Here is an 18331-nt window from a genome sequence, read left to right as displayed (position 1 = left end):
GAGATTGGTGTGCGAGTTGAAAAAAAACGCCAATTGTCAAACTGATCCTCTTTGTTTTGATTCCACAGATGCATAGCTCCGCAGTGCATTTTGCGTACAATTTGTGCCACAGTCGTCTGGCGACAAGTGAAATAATCGATCGTTGCTTTTTCTTCTAGCTTAAATAGAAAGATCGCGCGAAAGTAAAGTTGCATTCTGGCAAGAATTCGGGTGTGTGAGTGTGTATTACGTTTAACAATAAAATAGTTGCAATCAGAGAATATTCACACTAAACGTTTGACCTTCCGTTCCGTTTGCCTTTTTTTTACTTTCGCGGTTTCGGTGTAATTAGATTATGACTGTGGCTACGTCATAAATGTCTGCATTGGTTTCTTTATGTTTGCTGAAGATTGAATTAGTAGCCGACATAAGTCGCAGCCAGTCGACGGTTATGTTGGGCTCTTCGGAATCCGGATCCGCCTGCGATGACGCAGCGACGGGTGGCAGCATAGTTGGCGATGGTGAGATGCATTTTAATTTTAGCCAAATAAATATACACAACTAGCATAGTAGTAGTGAGTGTGTGCAACTACGAACCAATCCCAAAAGTGCTTCAGTTCGATAATGCTGGGCTTGCTTTGATCGATTACATTCATCACAGAAGCAGCTGGTGCGGTGTCGAACGAACATCCCAACAATCCACGCCTGCAGCGAGAGATGCGGGGCCAACGGAAGCCGAAGAAAATCACGATCGAAAGCTATCGGAATCGGCTCCTGGATGGTGGACCGATTCCAGCAGACGAGTATCGTGGCATCCTGCCAAAGAGCTCGCGCGAACAGACACCGATGGACGAGGTGCCACCGCCTTCCGCCACAGAGATACTGGGAGAGATAAACTTCTTTTCCGGCAATCCATTCGTGGAAGTCACGAAAGGAATCCTGCACCTTTTCAAGCGGAAGTAAGTATTGCCACAGTTACGTAAAAACCCAATGGCTCGCGTGTGTGTGTGTCTGAGGTGCCAAACACTAATTGCGACATTCTTTCTGCGGTGATATTTTGCAGCGAACGAGCGGATATTTCGGAAGGTGGTGTATCGAAAACGCTTTGTTTGATTGCCGTACCATCGTCTCTTAATTGCCACGATATACTCAACTTTATCGCACCATGTCAGAAGGAGATCCAGCATGTGCGAATTCTGCGCGATGGTTCGCCAAACCAATTTATGGTGCTTCTCGAGTTCCGCTGCATAGAGGGAGCAATCGAATTTTACAAAACCTTTAACGGAGCGCCCTATAACAGTCTTGAACCGGACACCCTATGCCATGCCGTTTGGGTGTCAAGCGTGGAGTGGGGTCTGGACGATTGTTGCGTAACCCCGCAAGGACACACCGAGCTTCCGTCGTGTCCTGTGTGTCTTGAGCGCATGGACGAAAGTGTGGACGGTGTGCTAACGATCCTGTGCAACCACGTGTTCCATGCCGGGTGTTTGAACAAGTGGGGAGATTCGACATGTCCCGTGTGTCGATGCGTACAAACTCCAGAACTTTCCGAACAGTCCGTTTGCATGGAGTGTGAAGGAACGGAAGCGCTTTGGATCTGTCTAATCTGCGGACACATCGGATGCGGTCGATACCAGGGAGGTCACGCAGCGTCACACTATCGGACGACTAACCATACGTACGCCTTGCAGCTGGGTACGAATCGTGTGTGGGATTATGCGGGAGATAATTTCGTTCATCGATTGCTGCAAAGCAAATCGGATGGGAAGCTCGTCGCCACCCAATCGCCCGGTGGAGAAGATGGAGAGGAAAAGATCGATTCGATGCAGCTGGAATTCACTTACCTGCTTACATCGCAGCTCGATGCGCAGCGGGATTATTACGAGGAACGTTTGTCCCGGCTCGAGTCGATCGTCGGTGGCGAAAGACAGAAGCTGCAAGAAGACAACGAGCTAGCGAAGAAAAAGACCACAGAGCTGGAAGTAAAATTGCACGCGCTAACGAAAGAGAAAAATGGCTTAGAAAGAAAGATCACGCAATTAACATCAAAGTAAGCCGCTTTGTGAAGTGAATCATGGCCCATTTTGATTGTTTAATTTTATATTCTATTTTGCAGGCTGAGCACCGTGCTAGGTGAGCTTGCCGAGGAGAAACAGTTTGGGAAAACGCTACAAGCCAACCAAATTACTTGGCAAACCAAGTTCACCACATTGGAGAAACAATGTTCGGAGAAGGAGCAAGAAATTGTCGAACTGAAGGAGCAGGTGCGTGATCTTATGTTCTACATGGAAGCACAGAATACGATTGCCGGTTCGGAATTAAAAAGTGAATTGGTTGACGGAACAGTAGTGCTTCCGGCCGATGCTGTGGCGGCCGCCTCGTCTCTTTCCTCCCACAGTGGACTAGCTATGGGTACTAGTGGTAATGGCGGTAAATCGTCCAAGCGTCGCCAAAGGAGAAAGTAAAAGCTCACCCGAACAGCCAACGCGTCTGTTCACATCATTCACATAAGCTGCGCACAGTTTTTTCGAGCTATAGCTACACGTTCGATACGATGGAATTTTGAAATTGTGATAAAGTTTCTTCGCGTTTTTTTATTTCCTTCGCCAATTAATTATAGAAATACAGTAACGCAAAGACTTGTGGAAAAAGTGCAGAATAATACCTATAGCTTTCTATGTAAAACGAAAGGAATCGTTCTGTTTGTTGTCCGATTTGTATTTACACATTTGTAAGACACACCTTCGCTTATTATCCATCGTTTACTACCTTCACCAGCGTGTCAGCGTACTGGAATTCGGGACTGTTTTCATACTCGCACATATCCAGCGCTACTTCGCAGCTTTCCTTTACCACGCGCTTTTCATCCTGCAGATACTCGTTCAGCACACGTGTACACTCCTCGGTTGCGATGGCTCCGAGCGCTTCCGCACACTCATGCCGCACCATTTCGTTTTCGGCCGGATCGCGCAAATTTTCTATCAAAAACGGCACGCTACACTCTTCCTGCAGTTGTCCCAACACGAACGCAACCTCGTGCCTGAACAGTGCACTTTTGCCCTTCAATCCCGTGGCCAATGCAAGAGTCGCTTCTTCTGTGCGCAAATTACGTAGTGCAAACATGGCACGATATCGATTGAAAAGGGAATCCGATTCATCCATCAGGATTCGCTGGAGCTCCTCAACACTCTTAGAAGCGGCCGGTGGTGTCGGATCTACCGAGGCATACGGGTTTTCGTCCTTCAGCGACTGTTCTTGCTTTTGTTTCAACCATCGTACACGTTCCAATGCGATTTCGCATGTTTCCGCTACTTCAACTACAGGATCCTTACTGAAGCTGACCAGCGTTTGCTCAACAGAACTGTCCCCGATGGCACCGAGAGCTTCGGCTGCCTCGTGCCTTACCATTGGTTCTTGTTGCACGTCCGCAAGCACTTTCGTCAACATGGGAATCGCTCTAACATCCTGCATCTGTCCCAGACAGTACGCCAGCTCGTGTTTGAGCAGTGCCGACTCATCATCGAAACACCGGCCGATGGACTCGAGCGCATGTTCGCCACCAATGTTTCGCAACGTGAATAATGCTCGAAACCGCTCTTTTAACGGTCGTTCACGGTTGTTTAAAACCTCGCCGATTGCAATTAATTTACTTTCTTCTACCTTCACCATAATGTTACGTTCCTTGGAGTACGGTGTTGAGCTATTTCACCATAAAACGAGGACAATGCGTGTTTTTTGAATGTTTGGGTATTTTTTTAACAAAAAAAATTGTCAAGTTGGAATGATTGACAGTCATTTGTTTACAGAAAGTTTAGTGACTTCAGAACTTCAGTAATCGCGTGGAAGACGGAATGCTTGATGTTTTATCAAAAACGACGCATTTTTGTAAATCTTTTTATAATGTTTGATAAATTGTTAGTTTATCTAATTATTATACTGATTTGTTTTGGCATTTCTTCCATTTTGTATTAATTTTATCGAGGAAAAACGTTGTTTTTATCTTTGTTGTATTTTCGCTTATTTCATGTCATATTTTCTTGTGATGACGCGTGATGACTAATAATTCACCGTTGAAACGGTATCTAGTAAGCCGGCTCTGTTAGTACCACACTATACTGATTTGTCCGCAGTTCCATCCTTCGCAAAAGATTTGTGGGTGCTGTTCCTCGTTCGACCTGTTTCGTGTTCTCAGCCAATTGATCTGAAATGTCTGATCCTCGCCTTCGTCAGCTAACCATCAAAACAGGTGTTGTGAAGCGTCTGTCGAAGGAAAAAGTTGTGTATGAAAAGGAAGTCGTTACACAGCAGAACCGCATCGACAAGCTGAAAGCGTCCGGTTCCGATGACCATGTGCTGCGCAAGCAGGAGGAGGTGTTGCAGGAATCGATGATGATGATTCCGGACTGCCAGCGACGGTGAGTTTGAAACAGTGGGCGTCCTAAGTCAGTGCATGGATCTTATTCTCGATTCTTTCTTTATCGCCCTCAGTTTGGCTAAAGCACACGAGGAACTTTCAGAAATGATCAAAAACGAAGAAGAACTTAAAGAGACGGAACAGTACCAAGCAGCCGTTGCAGTGCTTGATGAAGCCAAAGCTAACCTTCCGCAAAAGATTACTGCGTAGAAGGAAAACGGGCTTGTGTATTAGCAGATGTAGTTTTAAGGCCCTCAAGCACGCATATAATAGGAACGTTAACTCACACATAACCTTACCATTGCCAGATTTTATTTAACAAATTGAACGTAAAATGTTCGCACATGAGCTATGCCAGACGGACACAACGAAGCCTCCGCCACCAATTGACGATTCCTTTCCCCATTCTGCACTGTTGGAGCAGCTTCGCGTGACCGACGTGCAAAGAGTACAACAGTTTTTAACTAATCGAAATTTACGAAACGATAGTAGATCGTGTTCTTCAACCATTCCCGCAAATATTTCAAGCTATCGAGCGAAACTTGGCGAGGCACTTGTTGTTTTGGAAAACCTAAAACATTCAGCGCTGGTAATGGATGATTTGTTACTAAAGGAAGATGAATCGGATCCGAGATGGAAAGAAGAGCTAGGCCGAACGCAACAATTGAAGGACGTTTTGTTACGCATTTTAGAACCGCTGGAAAATGATTATTGCAAGCAACGCTTAATGCACAAGCTTGCCACACGCAAAAAGAAACGAGCATGGCAAAAACGACGAAATCAACGGTTGCATGAAGATCGCAAGACGGAACAAGCAGCCCGGACGGAACGCTTAGCTGAAATAGATGCATGGGAGGCTGAATGGAAGAATCGGCTAATCCAGGAACGAGTTGCCCGAGAGGAGTTACACATGAAAACTCTAATTCTAACCGACGTACGGCGCAGAAAGGCTAGAGTAAAACGGGTGTTAACACGCTTTGAAAAAGCTGTCCAACTGCAACAGCAAAGACAAAGTGTTTCAAGTATCCACCCACAGCTAGAAGAACGCACCCTCACCAAAATGGACACTCTTATAACAGAATGGAAGGGGAAGATGGCAGAATGTGTTAGGGAAGAGAAACGGCTGAAAGCGGAGCTAAATCGTCAGTCTACCTGCAACGTAAATCGCCGGCGAGAGAATCGTTGGCGTAAGGTTTTGTTTGGAAGTGCTGCTCCTGGCGGAATGGCTGGCCGTGGGTCCAAAGAAGACTGGTGGCAGCAGCTTATAACAGTGCGTCGTGCATGGGATACGTTTTCCTTGCCAAGCAGTTCGGACGATATCCTGATCCAGAATGGCATGCCTAACGAGAAAAATGTTGCACCTGCCACATGGGTTTTGCCTCCGGATCAACCACTACCGGAATGGGGTGTGTATCAGGAAACGAAAACAATTAAACGATAAGCTAACGGTTCATCCCTAGGTTTTCAGTATGCAAATAATAATGTTCAAATTTTGAAATGATCACTAACGACAAATAATAAAGCAGTGTGGCGATGAAATTAATGCAACTTAAAAATTTATTAATATGCAATGTAATACAATGCAATTCACTTTCTGCTACTTGGCCAAACAATCGAATTGATTCCCGAAATCATTGACAACGACGTTGGTGACAATATGTGTAATTAATCTTTATTACTTTATGCTACAGTCCTTACAGCGTAATGTTGATAACGTTCAAATCATTTATTAATATATGTACACACATCCCACCCCACAAACACGGGTCGTTCATTAGAAATAACTCCTGTATCATAATTTATATTACGCATGTACGCTATTTACAATACGCGCGTGTGTGCTCTTTTGTTTCATGTTCAATGTATTCAGTTCGTTCGCTTTTGCCAGAGTTTGCTCAGGGTTAATAGTAATTTACGCACCGAAACGTGGATGATGTAAAACAAACCGTTACTAGAGTGCAGTAAAAAAGCTGCTGCGTCGGCTGCTGCTGGCCTAAACCTTTTACAACTAACTATACAATAGGTAATGTATTATGTTGGTAACATAATTTAAAAAAATGGGGTAAAAAAGAACGATCGATACTTCACTCATGTCAGTAATAACACTTTCCTGCAATTACAATCCTTACAGGGCCATTTGCTCGAATTTCTAAGGCCATAGACTAGTGGCAAACAGAACGTAATGCAAAAACGAAACATTATCTAGCTTACATTACAAAATCGAATTAATTCCCGAATGGCAACATCGAGTGTGTTTTTTTTTCTTCTCTCTTAAGCCACTAGCAGGTTTCTAACACTATCAGTTATAACACAAAGCCCACCCATTCCGTGGTGTTTTTGCTGTCTTTTGAGTACAAAACCACACGATCCTTTCGCATTCTGCATTCTGTACATTCCACTGTACTTTACGGCTATACGGCAATTACGTGTATGCGTACATCTCCTTACCTTCTTCTACTGGGATTACTATTTTGTGAGATTGAAAATTGCGCGATGATATTCATCAATAAGTTACGTATTACTAACATCTTCCCAAAAACCTGCATTCTCTTGCTTCCCTGCCGTCTATATCCATGCTAATAATTCATTTTTCCGACGTATCTGCCAACCAACCCTGTCTGTGTGTGTGTTTGTGTGAGTCTTGAGAGAGTGATCCTTTTTAACGATCGTTCACTGATTCGTGTACTTTACGCAATTGTTACTATTATACCCATTTCCCGGGTACTATACTAAAGTCGTAGCTTAAATGATCGGTTAGCGAGGAACATTTTAACAGAATCAGTAGAGTGACGAAACGTAGCAAATGGTTCAGTTCCGTTAAGATTAAAGTTGTGTAAACGTATCAAAATACGTCGGATAAAAAATTAAAGAAAAACAAAATATGCCTAAAAATGATCGAGTTTAAAACAACTCGTAAAAGTAAAATAACCAAATTAAAGTTATCGTACATGAAACATTGCATAGAACCTGGACTATTTCAACAGTTGTCTCTGTGGACTCTATCTCCTGTACACCTGGTCGATTTGGGCTGTGATTCCTGTCCTATTGTGAGATTGTAAGAGTGCTTGTTTGCGCGTGGTTTGCAAGTTTTACAAACCAACATCTTTTGTACTTTATACAATTTTTGTTAAACCAACAAACAATGAAAAAAGTACGTTAAGCAATGGAATGCTACATTGCGCATACAACAACAAAAAATGGCGAATACAATTCATTCACATACATTTTACAGCACACGCAAAAGGTCTTTCTTCAGTCCTCCAGGATCCTAAACAAGCATTCTGTAGTCTTGCATACTGCTAACGATTTTCCTTATCTCCTTACAGGCATCGCACATTTGTTTTCTCTATCCTATGTGGGTATTTTGGGGGAGGCAGTCAGACGAAACTTGAATGCTTAAATGACAAGAAACCGGTACATACGCGATTCCGATCAGTGCTTGTGTCTAAGTGCACAGCGTACTACATTGAAATCTCTTCCCTCTCTCTCTCTCTTCCTCTCTTCGCTTTTCCGTGTGTTAAGCAAATCCGGTCGATTAGGGTATGGTACTTCTGCTCTAAACTAAGCGTTATGTGCACAGTTTGCCAAATTCAATAACGGTCAGTCGTTTAAAAACAAGTTAACGGAGCGATATTTCCGACCGATACTATGACGTCGAATTGAGATACCACAAACAAACCGGAACCTCTATATGCAAACACATTGATCTACCTACAACTTTCGATAATCACGGCAACGCAAACCACGCAACTGCTGACAACGCCCAATTAGTGCCGTGTATCGTGGAAACAGCGAAGCGGATGCTTTCCAGCGATGAACACAGCACATTTTAGTCCATTTTGTTTTCTTCACCGACAAATAATAAAAAAAGAAGCTCGTACAGTATACAACATAGTAGTTCAAGCCGGTTGCTCCATTGCTGGCAGATCACCGACTACTGTATACGATATTCATATGAATGATGCATTCCAATGGAATGCGGCTGCTCGCTCATTTCAACCTTTGTCTATTGTCAAGAGGTGGCGAAAAAGTTCTGCAACCGCCGCACCGTCATAAGGTCCAGCGCACAAAGATCGAAATCAAAGGTAGCACTCGTAATCTCATAACATCCTGTGGCAGCTATCATCTCCACTACTCGCTGCAGTTCCGTGTTGTCCTGGAGCGTCATTATTTTCTGCTGAAGATCCTTCAGTTCTAGCATGTAATCACCGGTCAGCGAGACGGTGCTGGTAGCATTATTGCCCGCTCCGGAACTACCGACACTGGTCCCACTTCCGCCAAGATTACTGCCCGTCGCACCATGGCACGAGCTGGTGCCATTATCATCCGGAGCAGAACCACCACCACCAGCGATCGATTGCTTGAAGTTGTTGTTGTTGTTGTTATTGTTCAGCGTGTTATCTAGCGTATCATGGGCCGTGCCTTTGCCAGCTGCTCCCGAAGCAAGATGCGGATGTTCCTCCTTCTTTGGTATCTTTGCCGGTGGCTCCATTAAACTGTTGGACGATGCAGGTGGAGACGGTGGCGAGAGACTGCGCCGTTCCCTGGCAAAGCCTGTTGTAGTCGCAAGCTCCGGTGCGGCGGTGTCTTTTGTTTTGTCCACATCAGCGTCCTTATTTTTTCGCTTCCTTCGTTTAATCGGTTCGCCAACGCTGGAGCTACCGTCTTTCGGCTCGACTGGTGGAGTGGCCGCGGTACCACTCTGCGCTCTAGATGGTTTATCCTTCTTGCCTTTATGGTGATGATATTTTAAGTCAGATTCCGCCATCCTGCTACCTGATCCAGTAGTACCGGACGATGTTGCTGACGGTGGTCTTTGCTGATGGGACGAAGATGAACCACCACCGGCCGGCAGTAGATCAGCGATACTGCTGTTGGACGCTTCCGAATCTTTCTCGGTCGGCAACGTTGACGGAGCGCGACTATTGTCCCCACCACCGGTACCACCGGTCACTGCATCCGAATCATTTGAATTCTCTTCACCACTACCATGTCCGGCTGGTGTTTCGAGGACTGGCGTACTCGATTTCCCTACCTGTGGTACGGTAAGTCTGGCACCGGTTGCACCGGAAAAAAGATGTCCCGTAGTCGACGATTTGTCTCGATCGTGTCCGGTTGGTTTCGCTGACGAATCAGTTCCGGTGCTGTGCGATTTACTTTTTCCCGTCGCGATGCTATCCATTCCACCGGCCAGACTTTCGCGCGTCGGTGTCAAATAGTTGCCCTTTCCGGAGCCAGTATCAATCCCGCCGGAAGGTTTGTCCTTGTCTTTTCTATCCTTCTTATCCTTACCGACGGACGATCGCTCCTTTTCTTTGTCCTTCGTTTTGTCTTTCTTTTTGTGCTTGTGCTTTCGTGCTTCGTCCTTTTCCCGATCCTTGTCCACCTTTTCGGATGCCTTTACAGATGGCACCGTTGTTGTTAAGGTACTTCCAGCAGCATCCGGTTTTGTGGCAGCATCGCTAGAATTTTGATGGATTTTTTTGTCCTTCGAGTAGCCGGCATTGCTGGCAGTAGAGTTGGAAGCGTTCAAAGATTCACGAGCTGATGCGCTAGATGCCTTGCCGGCTGACCCATCCTTGACAGCTTCGTGCGAAGCATTGTTGGAACTACTTTTGCTTCCAGAATTAGCAGAAGAGGATGATTTCCCACTGCTTCCCAGTGCGGATGGTGCTTCTCCTTTCGACATTCCGGAGCCAGAAACAAACGCAGCGTTTGCTTGGATCTTTTGCTGGGGTTCACCGCTTCGATCCGCTTTTCGCTGATTGGAAGAATCAGTTCGTTCCTTATCCTTTTCGTAGCTTTTCTTCTCCTTTTTGCTACTCTTTTTCTCTTTCTCGTTAGCGCTTCGCTTGCTGTCAGAGCTTTTGCCTCCGGATGGACCACCGCTCGGACCGGATCCAGTGGTAGACGCTACACTACTGCTATTAGGAACTGTAGAATTGCTACTGTTGTTGCTTAGGCTAGTATTGCTATTTGTGCTGCTAGTACTGGACCTCTTTGGACTGGCTGTTACTGGCCGCTTCATTGATGCTGACGAGTTTACTGCTGCTCCCGAGAGGGGGTGCGCGTTGCTGTTACCACCGCTGCTACCGGAACTACTGTTGATCGCATTCTTATCCCTTCCACCTTTATCGCGTTCCTTCGAATGACTTTTATCCTTCTTATCTTTAGTATGCTTTTCCTCCACTAGTCCTCCACTACCGCTCGGAACCGTCATCGACGATGCGGAGTTGGACGATTTTTTGCCTTCCTTGTTAGGGCTCGAGTGTTTGTGCTTCGATGAGGATGATTTGTCTTTCTCCTTCGATGTGGAATTCGAGGAAGCGGACATAGATGATGATGATGTGGAAGAGTTTGGAAGCGTCGTCCTAGCGTCAGACGAAAGTTTCTGACCAGACTGTGCTTTACCACTACCGCTACCGCTACCAACCGGTGACGTTTTGTTGGTAGACGATTGTTTCGGGTCGGGTGATACCTTGCTGTTGCTGCCACTGCCGCCACCCACGCTACCACTTGATTTGTGGGAGAAAGGTGAACCAAACAGTTCCGCAAATTGTCCCTTCGTATCATCAACCGAGGAGGATGTTTTCGATTTCGATTTTTTGTCCTGCGATGAGCTACTGCTTGACGGTCGTTCGGTACCGGCACTACTACCACCACTGTGACCGCTGCCACGGCTGCTTTTGTAATCATTGCTGACACTATTACCGGCACTACCGGTACTACCAGATATGATTAATCCGCCACCCTTCAGCAACTTTCGCCGAAACTCATCCGACGGATGATGAAACACGTACTCTTCGCGTTGATTTTTAGTCGGCGTCAGATCAAGATCATAGTTGTACACGGTCTTTTTCGGATCGTCCCGGTTTTTGAAGTAAATTTCCACGGGCAGTATGAAACCGGCATAGCCGGCTTCCTTCACCAGGTAGGGTGGTTCTTTGAAAACTAAAAAGAGATAAACAAATTGTCAAGCATGCTATCGTAGAAGCATTTTTTTTTCGTTGCAAAAACACCGCACTTACCTCGTTTCGGCTTCGGGAAGGATTCGTGCAGATTGAAGACAACCTTGTCCACGAAATGGCTAATATCGTTACCATCTAAACCGCGGACAAATAATTCCCAGTCGTGCGTATAACCTTCCGCCGTTGGCCTACTCTTGACGGAGGCCACATGACCAATTTCGAAGCAAATCTTCACCGACATGGCAGAATTGTAGGCACTGTAACCTCCAGCTTCCACGGATCCACGGTTGGAAAGTGTTTTAAAAATTAAAGCGCCTAATGTAGCGGATTCCTGCAAAGAGGTAGAAACATTTTTCGTTAATTCTTCTTCTTCTTGGTTTAACGACCTTACAGGTCACGCCGGCCATTTCTGGCTTACTAGACTTATTTTACCACGTAGCCGGATAGTCAGTCCTTGCTACGGGGGGACGGTCCGGATGGGATCGTTAATTATTAACAGCTTTTTTTCTTCCAATAACAACCAGATAAACCCGCCTGAATGCCCTTTATTCCATCCTCCGAAAACCGTTTATAGGAAGCAAAACGCATCCAAATTGACTGTACGCGTTATGCATTTGTGTTTGTACCGCGCACAGTATTGCCGGGAAGAGCATGTATCCTTGTGCCTATACATGTATATGCAGTTCTTTCTTGGGCGAAGGAAGAAACACGGCACACTTAGTTTTCTAGTGGAAAAAATCGATATTCTCTTCTCACTGCAGCTGCACGACGGAGCCAAAGCAACCCAATGCCAGTAGCAATCAGGTATGGTTGCTATACGAATCCTGCGCTTTTCAATGCGTTTGAGTAGCGGAGCACCGGTCGAAATGATAGAAATGCATCTAACGTTGCACCGACCTACTAATGATGGTACACGATCGTACGATTGCGTATGAGAAAATATGAATTAAGTGATGGTAAAATTAGCACGAGTTTCGAATCCTCTTGCAAACTATCACCGGTATAAACAGCGAGAGGTTTACTTCTAAGAATGTCCATGTTATTTACATAACATTCCAGCGGGCTTCACGTACGAATTGCCCAATATGTGCTACAAGTTGAAACCTTTTCCGTTTTTTTTTCGTTCAGCCATCGTTTCTTGGTGTTCGATATGGAAAATATTTGTATTCGGTTTAAAATTCTTCAAAACATATTTATATTGGTGGAGTCTAACCAAAGCATCCTTATGCCTGCTACATGTGGTAGTTAGTAAATTCCCTATTTTGCTATCGCGCTAATGATTAGATTGCCATATGTTTAACCGCAAAATAATCCTCTTGCGTGCCAGTGTACAGTAAAACTTTATATGCATCTGCCACGATCTCAAGCAGCGAGGTGTTCTTCCGTTTAGGAACACCATCAGCAGTATTTAGCAGAAAAGCAGTATCCTAATGAGTATGCACATTAACAGCGTCGTACAGTGTGAGGCACCGACAAGACGATTGGTTGGCGACGTGATTGATTGTGCTACTTTGACCAGTATTTTAGTTTTGTCTCGGAACACGGCGGCTATATGAAGCGATTATTTGACTAATATTAAAACACATTTCAGCTCACCTAAACACCGTTTTAATGGGGACAAAGTGGCCTTTTGTTACCACTTTGGCTATTCCTTCCGGAAGCACACTCTTTCGTCGTTTGTTTTGCTTACTAATGCACCAAGTTCTGTTGCTTACACATACACACATGCACAATACACACACGGCGATTATAGTAGGAATATATTTCACACTGTCCTCTCGTTATGCTTGCCGTTTCCCCACTCGATTTCTCTGATATTAAGATAAATCTGGAAACTGTAAACGGAACCCTAATCCCACAGTACGCCACCGGTGGGCACTTCCTTGCAATTCGGCTATCTTTTACCGAGGTGGTATCCTGCGCACACGGACCACTGGGGAAAAACACTTTGACACCAACTGAGACGCGCTACAGTGTCCCCGTGAAAAGCTACGTTTTCACTTGGCATCGATCACCACACCTGAGTGCGAAGGAATATGGTGGGACCGACTTGCACAAACTTCTTCCGGTAGAAAGGGGAACGAGCTGCACGTTGTATTCACTGGATGTTGATGAACGGTTCAATCTAGTTTACATTTTCAGACACCAGCTTTTTCATGTGGAGTCGGTTTGCGCGAATACGTTGCCGTACTATTTCTTGGCACACCGTCTTGGAGAGTTCGATGCTAAAAAAATGTCTCTGGCTATGGACGACGTGATGTGTGTGGAAAGTGGGGGCGCAAACGCAGTGTGACAGTGACATTTTTGCGCTCGATTGAGATTCAGATAGAGGTTGGGATGTTTCGTACCAGACCGGTATTTCGGCAACGTAGACTCAAAATTAGAATTAATTCATAAATTCCTATTTGCATTGCAAAAACATATTTTTCTAAGATCTTTCCATGTCTTGCCATAGATCTGGAATGAAACGTGTAACTCAATTCAATGCGAAGCACAGGAGTGCAAAGTCTAAACTCCGCAATCTCATGTTTATTATGACTTTTCAAACTGTCACACGCCAGCGTAGAAAAAAAAAAACGATTACAAAATATTACCGCTGCTACGGGCGGTAAAAAAGTATAGCCAAAAAGGAGATTGCTTTTTTCGGCTAGTAAACAAAGCAGTTTTTGTAACTCGTGGTCGCACCATGAATTCATTACAGCAAAAGTTTCTGTACTATAGCAGACGAAAATCTTTTCGATACGGTGTCCCATTTTTGCTGTTGATTGTTGGCGGTTCGTTCGGTTTGCAACAATTTGCACAGCTTAGGTAAGCGAAGCAGAACCAATCTTTATCGCTTTAAGTATGCCTAATCATCTTTTCGCCGCAAAGGTACACATTCTCCAAGAAAGGTTCCTTAACGAGACAGGAAGCGGAAAAGTTTGGCATTAACATGAAGAAAACCGACGAAGTCACCCTCGAAGGCGAGTACGAAAAGATCAAGAAGCTAGATATTGAGCATTGGGATAACGTACGAGGGCCACGACCGTGGGAAGAAACAACCCCAGCCAGTGGGAAACACTAATGGATAGAACGAAAGCGAAGCAGTCATCGTACGCATCTTTGCTATAGTTGTGTTAGACAGTTAATGTTGTTTCCATAAAAAATACGTTTTATTTCCCACAGTTTATTCAGCGCTTTCTGTTTTTTTGTCCAATAAAATATTTGGCATTATTATTTTGTTATAGTTGCATTTCGTTCCTACATAATGGCTAGTGGTGCTGCGCGTTGAAGCTTACACATATCCCATAGGTTTTCACCTGTCGCTAAGCCGAATAAACTAGACAAACGTCGGCAGAAAGCAACTATTCGGCGGGTGGCAATGGCAAGCAATACATAAGTACGAATAACGCCAGCGTTACGTGTACACAGGGAACATCTTTCAATTTTGTCCAAGCGTGAGCCAAAGGTGAGCTAGCGGCAACTGTGTCGCCAAACAAGGCAGGGATGCTTCCTTCTATTGGGTTAACGCTAATAAATCGTTATCTTAATTTGCTTCAAGCAGCAAACAGCGAATGTAGAAGCTGGAGGCAATGGCTCCCCGAGGAATGTTGTCTGCATAATGGCGCACCAGATTTAATAGTTCGAGCGGTGACTTAAAGTGTGATTGTGCGACACCTAACAGATAGTTCCACTGGCGAAACAGAGATTCGGTTTTTTCCCTTGCATCATTTTTTTCGCCATCCAGCATTGTATTGTCGCTATCGTGGATTTTCTTCTCACTGGGCCGAGCGCACAGTTTATCACAGCTCAAGCAAATCATCTCACGTCGTTGATGATACGCTATTACTAACTCAAACAGCTTCCTCCAGTGGTCCACCTGGAACGGAAGCTCATCGGCTGCGCGTTCGAATAGCTCACGATCGGCCAAGTTCCAAACGCATGATACCACCTTATCTTCTCGCCGATCTTGAATGTAGTAACGTGTGATTGTGCGCCACAAGTAAGGAACCTGCTTTACCATCGCGAAACACTCGTCGTACTCCTTGCGCGACCAGTAGTACTGCATCAGGCTGGTTCCAATTTCCTGGTAATGGCACGTAGCTGTCGCCTCCAGATAATATCCACAGTCCGTACAATGAACCAATCTGCTGAGACATGCCCGATCGCTAGGCTCCGTCGTATTGCACAGGATGAAACCGCTCTTAATGAACTGCCGCGAATCGGCATCGATTTCCCACAGCAATTCCGGCTTGAGATAGTTAAAGTATATTCGCGTGCACTTGACGCCCGCATTCGTTTCCTCATTTTCCTCCATCAATTTCTCTAACTTGCGCAACAAACGCACAATCGACTCCGTGTCGTAATCGTCAAAAATTTTCGCATATCGATCAGCGAAGTTCAGATTGCTAATGATCGACGATCGGAAAATGAGGTACAAGTTTCGCACCGTAGCATCGTCTTCCGATGTTTCGTACCCATCGAGCAGTGAGGTGGAAAACTTCTTTTTCCCCTGCAGCTTTAACCCACCTCCGTTTGGCATGGTGCCTAGCGTCTGGCCGGTGCGGGTGCGCACCAAATCTTCCATCATATCATCGCATTCTAAATCCTCTTCTGCTTCCGCTTCTATGCCAAATTCTGCAAGCAGTGCATGCCCGTTTCCATTAATGAAAACGTTCGAACGGCTTGGTTCGTATATCTTCGTTAGATTCAGCGTTTTTGGTCGTTCCGGTGTACCGTTTTGTGTATGCTGCTGCTGATCGTAACCCATAAACATTTGCTTAATGTTACGCCCATACTTGCCCCGAACAACGGACACGAGCGCTTCCTTAATGGTTGCTTCCGTGGATAGTAGTAAAGGGCTTTCCTTCCCGTTCAGTTGCTTCCCATTGTTGTTCAACATGCTATCCAAAATGTACACACCCTGCTTTTGTTTTCGTGATTCGAGCGTCGGTTGTAAGGGTGACGTGTTATACGAGCAAGGATCATCTAGACCAGACGATGAGTGTGGATCCTCTTCCCCCTCGATTTCGACACGAACTTGAAACACTCTGTTCTCGCCGGTGAGTAGATAGATCCACTCATCTACTACCGCTACGTGTGTGATGTCCGTGAATTCATCGGTGCGCAAAACGATCCTCGACTGAAGTGGATCAATGATTAGCAGCTGACAGCGATCGTGTACCAATAGTAACTGACGGCGAATGGAATAAAGCACCTGAAACGGTACAACCATCATCGTACCATCGGGGTTTTCCGTCGATCCAACCAAATCCAGTTTGGACTCCTGCAAACACTGCAACTCCCTACGGCGACGACTGGCAGCGGCTTGCTTAAACTGATGTGTGCGAATTACGTTCCCTTCGAGATCCGCTTCCCATAGCCGACTACCGGGTCGTGAGCAAAATATTCGAACATCCTCTTCGTCAACGATCATGAGCGGTGGAGAAGGTGTAGTAGAGCCGGCATTACTATTCGCTTGTGCAATAACAAAGGATGCCCCGTACTGTCCATCTCTTGGTCGGTTGCCGATCTGTAATTGACATTGAAACAGCCAAGTCTAAAGGACATGCGAGCTAACGAACACAGTTTGGCGATGTTACCTGTTTAAATTCTTCTCTCGCTGTGTTGCAAAGCACACACTTCGACAGCGTGGATACCAACAATAGGTCCTTGTATCGATCGATTTGTACTATACGATTGTCGAGCAACAGCACTGGATGCAGACTAATGTTCAGGATGTTTCGACCCTGGAATGCAACCACAAACAAAAATAAAACGATATATGCAAATCCGTCTTTCTCGCCATACTTACCATGAACAAGGAAAACTGTATGAGCGATACAACACCCCGCGAATCTCCACAGTACAGCTCTTTATCATCCTCCGTCCAGCAAAAACTGGTAACGAACGCAGGTTCAGCCATTTCGAGCGGCTGTCCATCTCCATCAGTGGTTGGTGCTAATTCCGTACAAAGGATCTCCTTAACGTGCGGTGGTTCCAGCTCTAGCAGGACACCAATTGAGCCCGCTTGGTTGCCAACGGCGATTTGCTTTTCATTGTGCGAAATGGACACCTTCCCGATGGTGCCCAATTGACTAGGAAAGATAGCTAGAAAGCTAGTCGTTATGCGATCGTACAGATAAAGGCTTCCAGAATTGGCCCCAAATACGAAGTACTTCGGTGAACAGTCAAAGCAGGTGAACTATAAACGACAAAATGGGAAACAATCGTACAGAACGGAGGAACAAGATTGGAGGAGGCCCCCCATCAGATGATACAGTACCTTAATACGACTATTGTTTCTAAACGGTTGATTAACGAATGAGGAGAGTTCTGCCCTGTCTCGTAGTGCGTATTGTTTATTCGCTGCATCCATCGTGCAAGAGATTTCGAACGGAGTTTACCGCGTTTGATGTTTCCTTGAACCGTTCGTTTGGTATTATTTTGATAAGAACAGCAAACGGCAATGACCACTGTCGTTCAACCGTACCGTACCGTGCAGGCACATCCGATTGTATTCATCGTTTACTAATGCTCAACTGTTGTCAGTACCCTACCCCATCCCAATACAGAACAAAATCGTTTTCCAATTTTAACATTTTGGGACTGTGGAAAAATCTACACAAATTGTACACTAATTAAACTGCACTGCAACACGACCGCGTTACAACTTCGTGCAAGAACGATTTACCAATTTTGGGACAAGGAAAAGAGCTTAACACTGACTAACTATTGCACGAAGTAATGTGAAATAGGCGTCATACACGAAGAGTATTGATTTGGAAAGAAATCAATTTTGATGAATGTTACGAAGAATGCAAATAATTAAACACGGGCAGGAAAAATTCTGTTCTCCACAACTGTCAAACTGTTATCAATCATCCGTTGAAAATGCAACCAAATGTCAAGGAATGAAAATGCAACAACCGGGGTTTATATGCAAAGCGAAATCCAAGGTGGGCTTATGCACCAGAGCTGTAGGTACCCA

The 18331-nt window shown here is 45.2% G+C and overlaps 7 protein-coding genes across 8 annotated transcripts; 4 read left to right on the top strand and 3 right to left on the bottom strand.

Annotated features, from left to right (window-relative positions):
- Positions 1 to 58: 58 nt before the first annotated feature.
- On the top strand, positions 59 to 2641 carry LOC125765429 (BRCA1-associated protein). Of its 2 annotated transcripts, XM_049430586.1 has the most exons (5): positions 59 to 210; positions 332 to 500; positions 641 to 938; positions 1043 to 2029; positions 2096 to 2641. In XM_049430586.1, exons 2-5 carry the CDS (start codon positions 356 to 358, stop codon positions 2442 to 2444), a joined length of 1779 nt encoding a protein of 592 aa, XP_049286543.1. In that variant the 5' UTR covers positions 59 to 210; positions 332 to 355; the 3' UTR covers positions 2445 to 2641. The 2 variants fall into 2 exon arrangements, with proteins under 2 accessions (XP_049286543.1, XP_049286542.1); XM_049430585.1 differs by having other exon boundaries at positions 59 to 500.
- Positions 2642 to 2676: 35 nt separating this feature from the next.
- LOC125765458 (deoxyhypusine hydroxylase) lies at positions 2677 to 3721 on the bottom strand. The gene has a single exon (XM_049430640.1). The coding sequence runs from the start codon at positions 3646 to 3648 to the stop codon at positions 2731 to 2733; it is 918 nt and encodes a 305-aa protein (XP_049286597.1). The 5' UTR covers positions 3649 to 3721; the 3' UTR covers positions 2677 to 2730.
- Positions 3722 to 4024: 303 nt separating this feature from the next.
- LOC125765488 (tubulin-specific chaperone A) lies at positions 4025 to 4603 on the top strand. The gene is made up of 2 exons (XM_049430692.1): positions 4025 to 4394; positions 4468 to 4603. Exons 1-2 carry the CDS (start codon positions 4186 to 4188, stop codon positions 4601 to 4603), a joined length of 345 nt encoding a protein of 114 aa, XP_049286649.1. The 5' UTR covers positions 4025 to 4185.
- Positions 4604 to 4727: 124 nt separating this feature from the next.
- Positions 4728 to 5949, top strand: LOC125765452 (programmed cell death protein 7-like). Its single transcript, XM_049430633.1, has one exon. The coding sequence runs from the start codon at positions 4728 to 4730 to the stop codon at positions 5832 to 5834; it is 1107 nt and encodes a 368-aa protein (XP_049286590.1). The 3' UTR covers positions 5835 to 5949.
- Positions 5950 to 6038: 89 nt separating this feature from the next.
- On the bottom strand, positions 6039 to 13817 carry LOC125765407 (protein AF-9). The gene is made up of 3 exons (XM_049430475.1): positions 12958 to 13817; positions 11422 to 11692; positions 6039 to 11344 (listed from the first exon to the last, which is right to left on the bottom strand). The coding sequence occupies exons 2-3, from the start codon at positions 11600 to 11602 to the stop codon at positions 8406 to 8408; spliced, it is 3120 nt and encodes a 1039-aa protein (XP_049286432.1). The 5' UTR covers positions 11603 to 11692; positions 12958 to 13817; the 3' UTR covers positions 6039 to 8405.
- Positions 13818 to 13922: 105 nt separating this feature from the next.
- LOC125765489 (cytochrome c oxidase assembly protein COX16 homolog, mitochondrial) lies at positions 13923 to 14577 on the top strand. Its single transcript, XM_049430693.1, has 2 exons — positions 13923 to 14169; positions 14233 to 14577. The coding sequence occupies exons 1-2, from the start codon at positions 14048 to 14050 to the stop codon at positions 14423 to 14425; spliced, it is 315 nt and encodes a 104-aa protein (XP_049286650.1). The 5' UTR covers positions 13923 to 14047; the 3' UTR covers positions 14426 to 14577.
- On the bottom strand, positions 14492 to 18242 carry LOC125765412 (Hermansky-Pudlak syndrome 5 protein homolog). The gene is made up of 4 exons (XM_049430514.1): positions 17627 to 18242; positions 17156 to 17545; positions 16944 to 17090; positions 14492 to 16873 (listed from the first exon to the last, which is right to left on the bottom strand). The coding sequence occupies exons 1-4, from the start codon at positions 17717 to 17719 to the stop codon at positions 14888 to 14890; spliced, it is 2616 nt and encodes an 871-aa protein (XP_049286471.1). The 5' UTR covers positions 17720 to 18242; the 3' UTR covers positions 14492 to 14887.
- Positions 18243 to 18331: the final 89 nt, after the last annotated feature.

The sequence above is a fragment of the Anopheles funestus genome, chromosome 2RL (assembly GCF_943734845.2).
Source record: "Anopheles funestus chromosome 2RL, idAnoFuneDA-416_04, whole genome shotgun sequence".
Taxonomy (NCBI): Eukaryota; Metazoa; Arthropoda; class Insecta; order Diptera; family Culicidae; genus Anopheles; species Anopheles funestus.
Note: the sequence above shows the minus strand (reverse complement) of the source record. Positions and strands in the feature narration are given on the sequence as shown.

Coding starts and splice junctions, on each gene's coding strand:
- LOC125765429 (XM_049430586.1), top strand. CDS start 356: ATGTCTGCATTGGTTTCTTTATGTTTGCTGAAGATTGAATTAGTAGCC. Junction 939..1,042: donor CTGCACCTTTTCAAGCGGAA/GTAAGTATTGCC, acceptor GATATTTTGCAG/CGAACGAGCGGATATTTCGG. Junction 2,030..2,095: donor ATCACGCAATTAACATCAAA/GTAAGCCGCTTT, acceptor TCTATTTTGCAG/GCTGAGCACCGTGCTAGGTG.
- LOC125765458 (XM_049430640.1), bottom strand. CDS start 3,648: ATGGTGAAGGTAGAAGAAAGTAAATTAATTGCAATCGGCGAGGTTTTA.
- LOC125765488 (XM_049430692.1), top strand. CDS start 4,186: ATGTCTGATCCTCGCCTTCGTCAGCTAACCATCAAAACAGGTGTTGTG. Junction 4,395..4,467: donor ATTCCGGACTGCCAGCGACG/GTGAGTTTGAAA, acceptor TATCGCCCTCAG/TTTGGCTAAAGCACACGAGG.
- LOC125765452 (XM_049430633.1), top strand. CDS start 4,728: ATGTTCGCACATGAGCTATGCCAGACGGACACAACGAAGCCTCCGCCA.
- LOC125765407 (XM_049430475.1), bottom strand. CDS start 11,602: ATGTCGGTGAAGATTTGCTTCGAAATTGGTCATGTGGCCTCCGTCAAG. Junction 11,345..11,421: donor CTTCCCGAAGCCGAAACGAG/GTAAGTGCGGTG, acceptor ATCTCTTTTTAG/TTTTCAAAGAACCACCCTAC.
- LOC125765489 (XM_049430693.1), top strand. CDS start 14,048: ATGAATTCATTACAGCAAAAGTTTCTGTACTATAGCAGACGAAAATCT. Junction 14,170..14,232: donor CAACAATTTGCACAGCTTAG/GTAAGCGAAGCA, acceptor TTCGCCGCAAAG/GTACACATTCTCCAAGAAAG.
- LOC125765412 (XM_049430514.1), bottom strand. CDS start 17,719: ATGGATGCAGCGAATAAACAATACGCACTACGAGACAGGGCAGAACTC. Junction 17,546..17,626: donor GAAACAATAGTCGTATTAAG/GTACTGTATCAT, acceptor TGTCGTTTATAG/TTCACCTGCTTTGACTGTTC. Junction 16,874..16,943: donor CGAGAGAAGAATTTAAACAG/GTAACATCGCCA, acceptor TGTCAATTACAG/ATCGGCAACCGACCAAGAGA.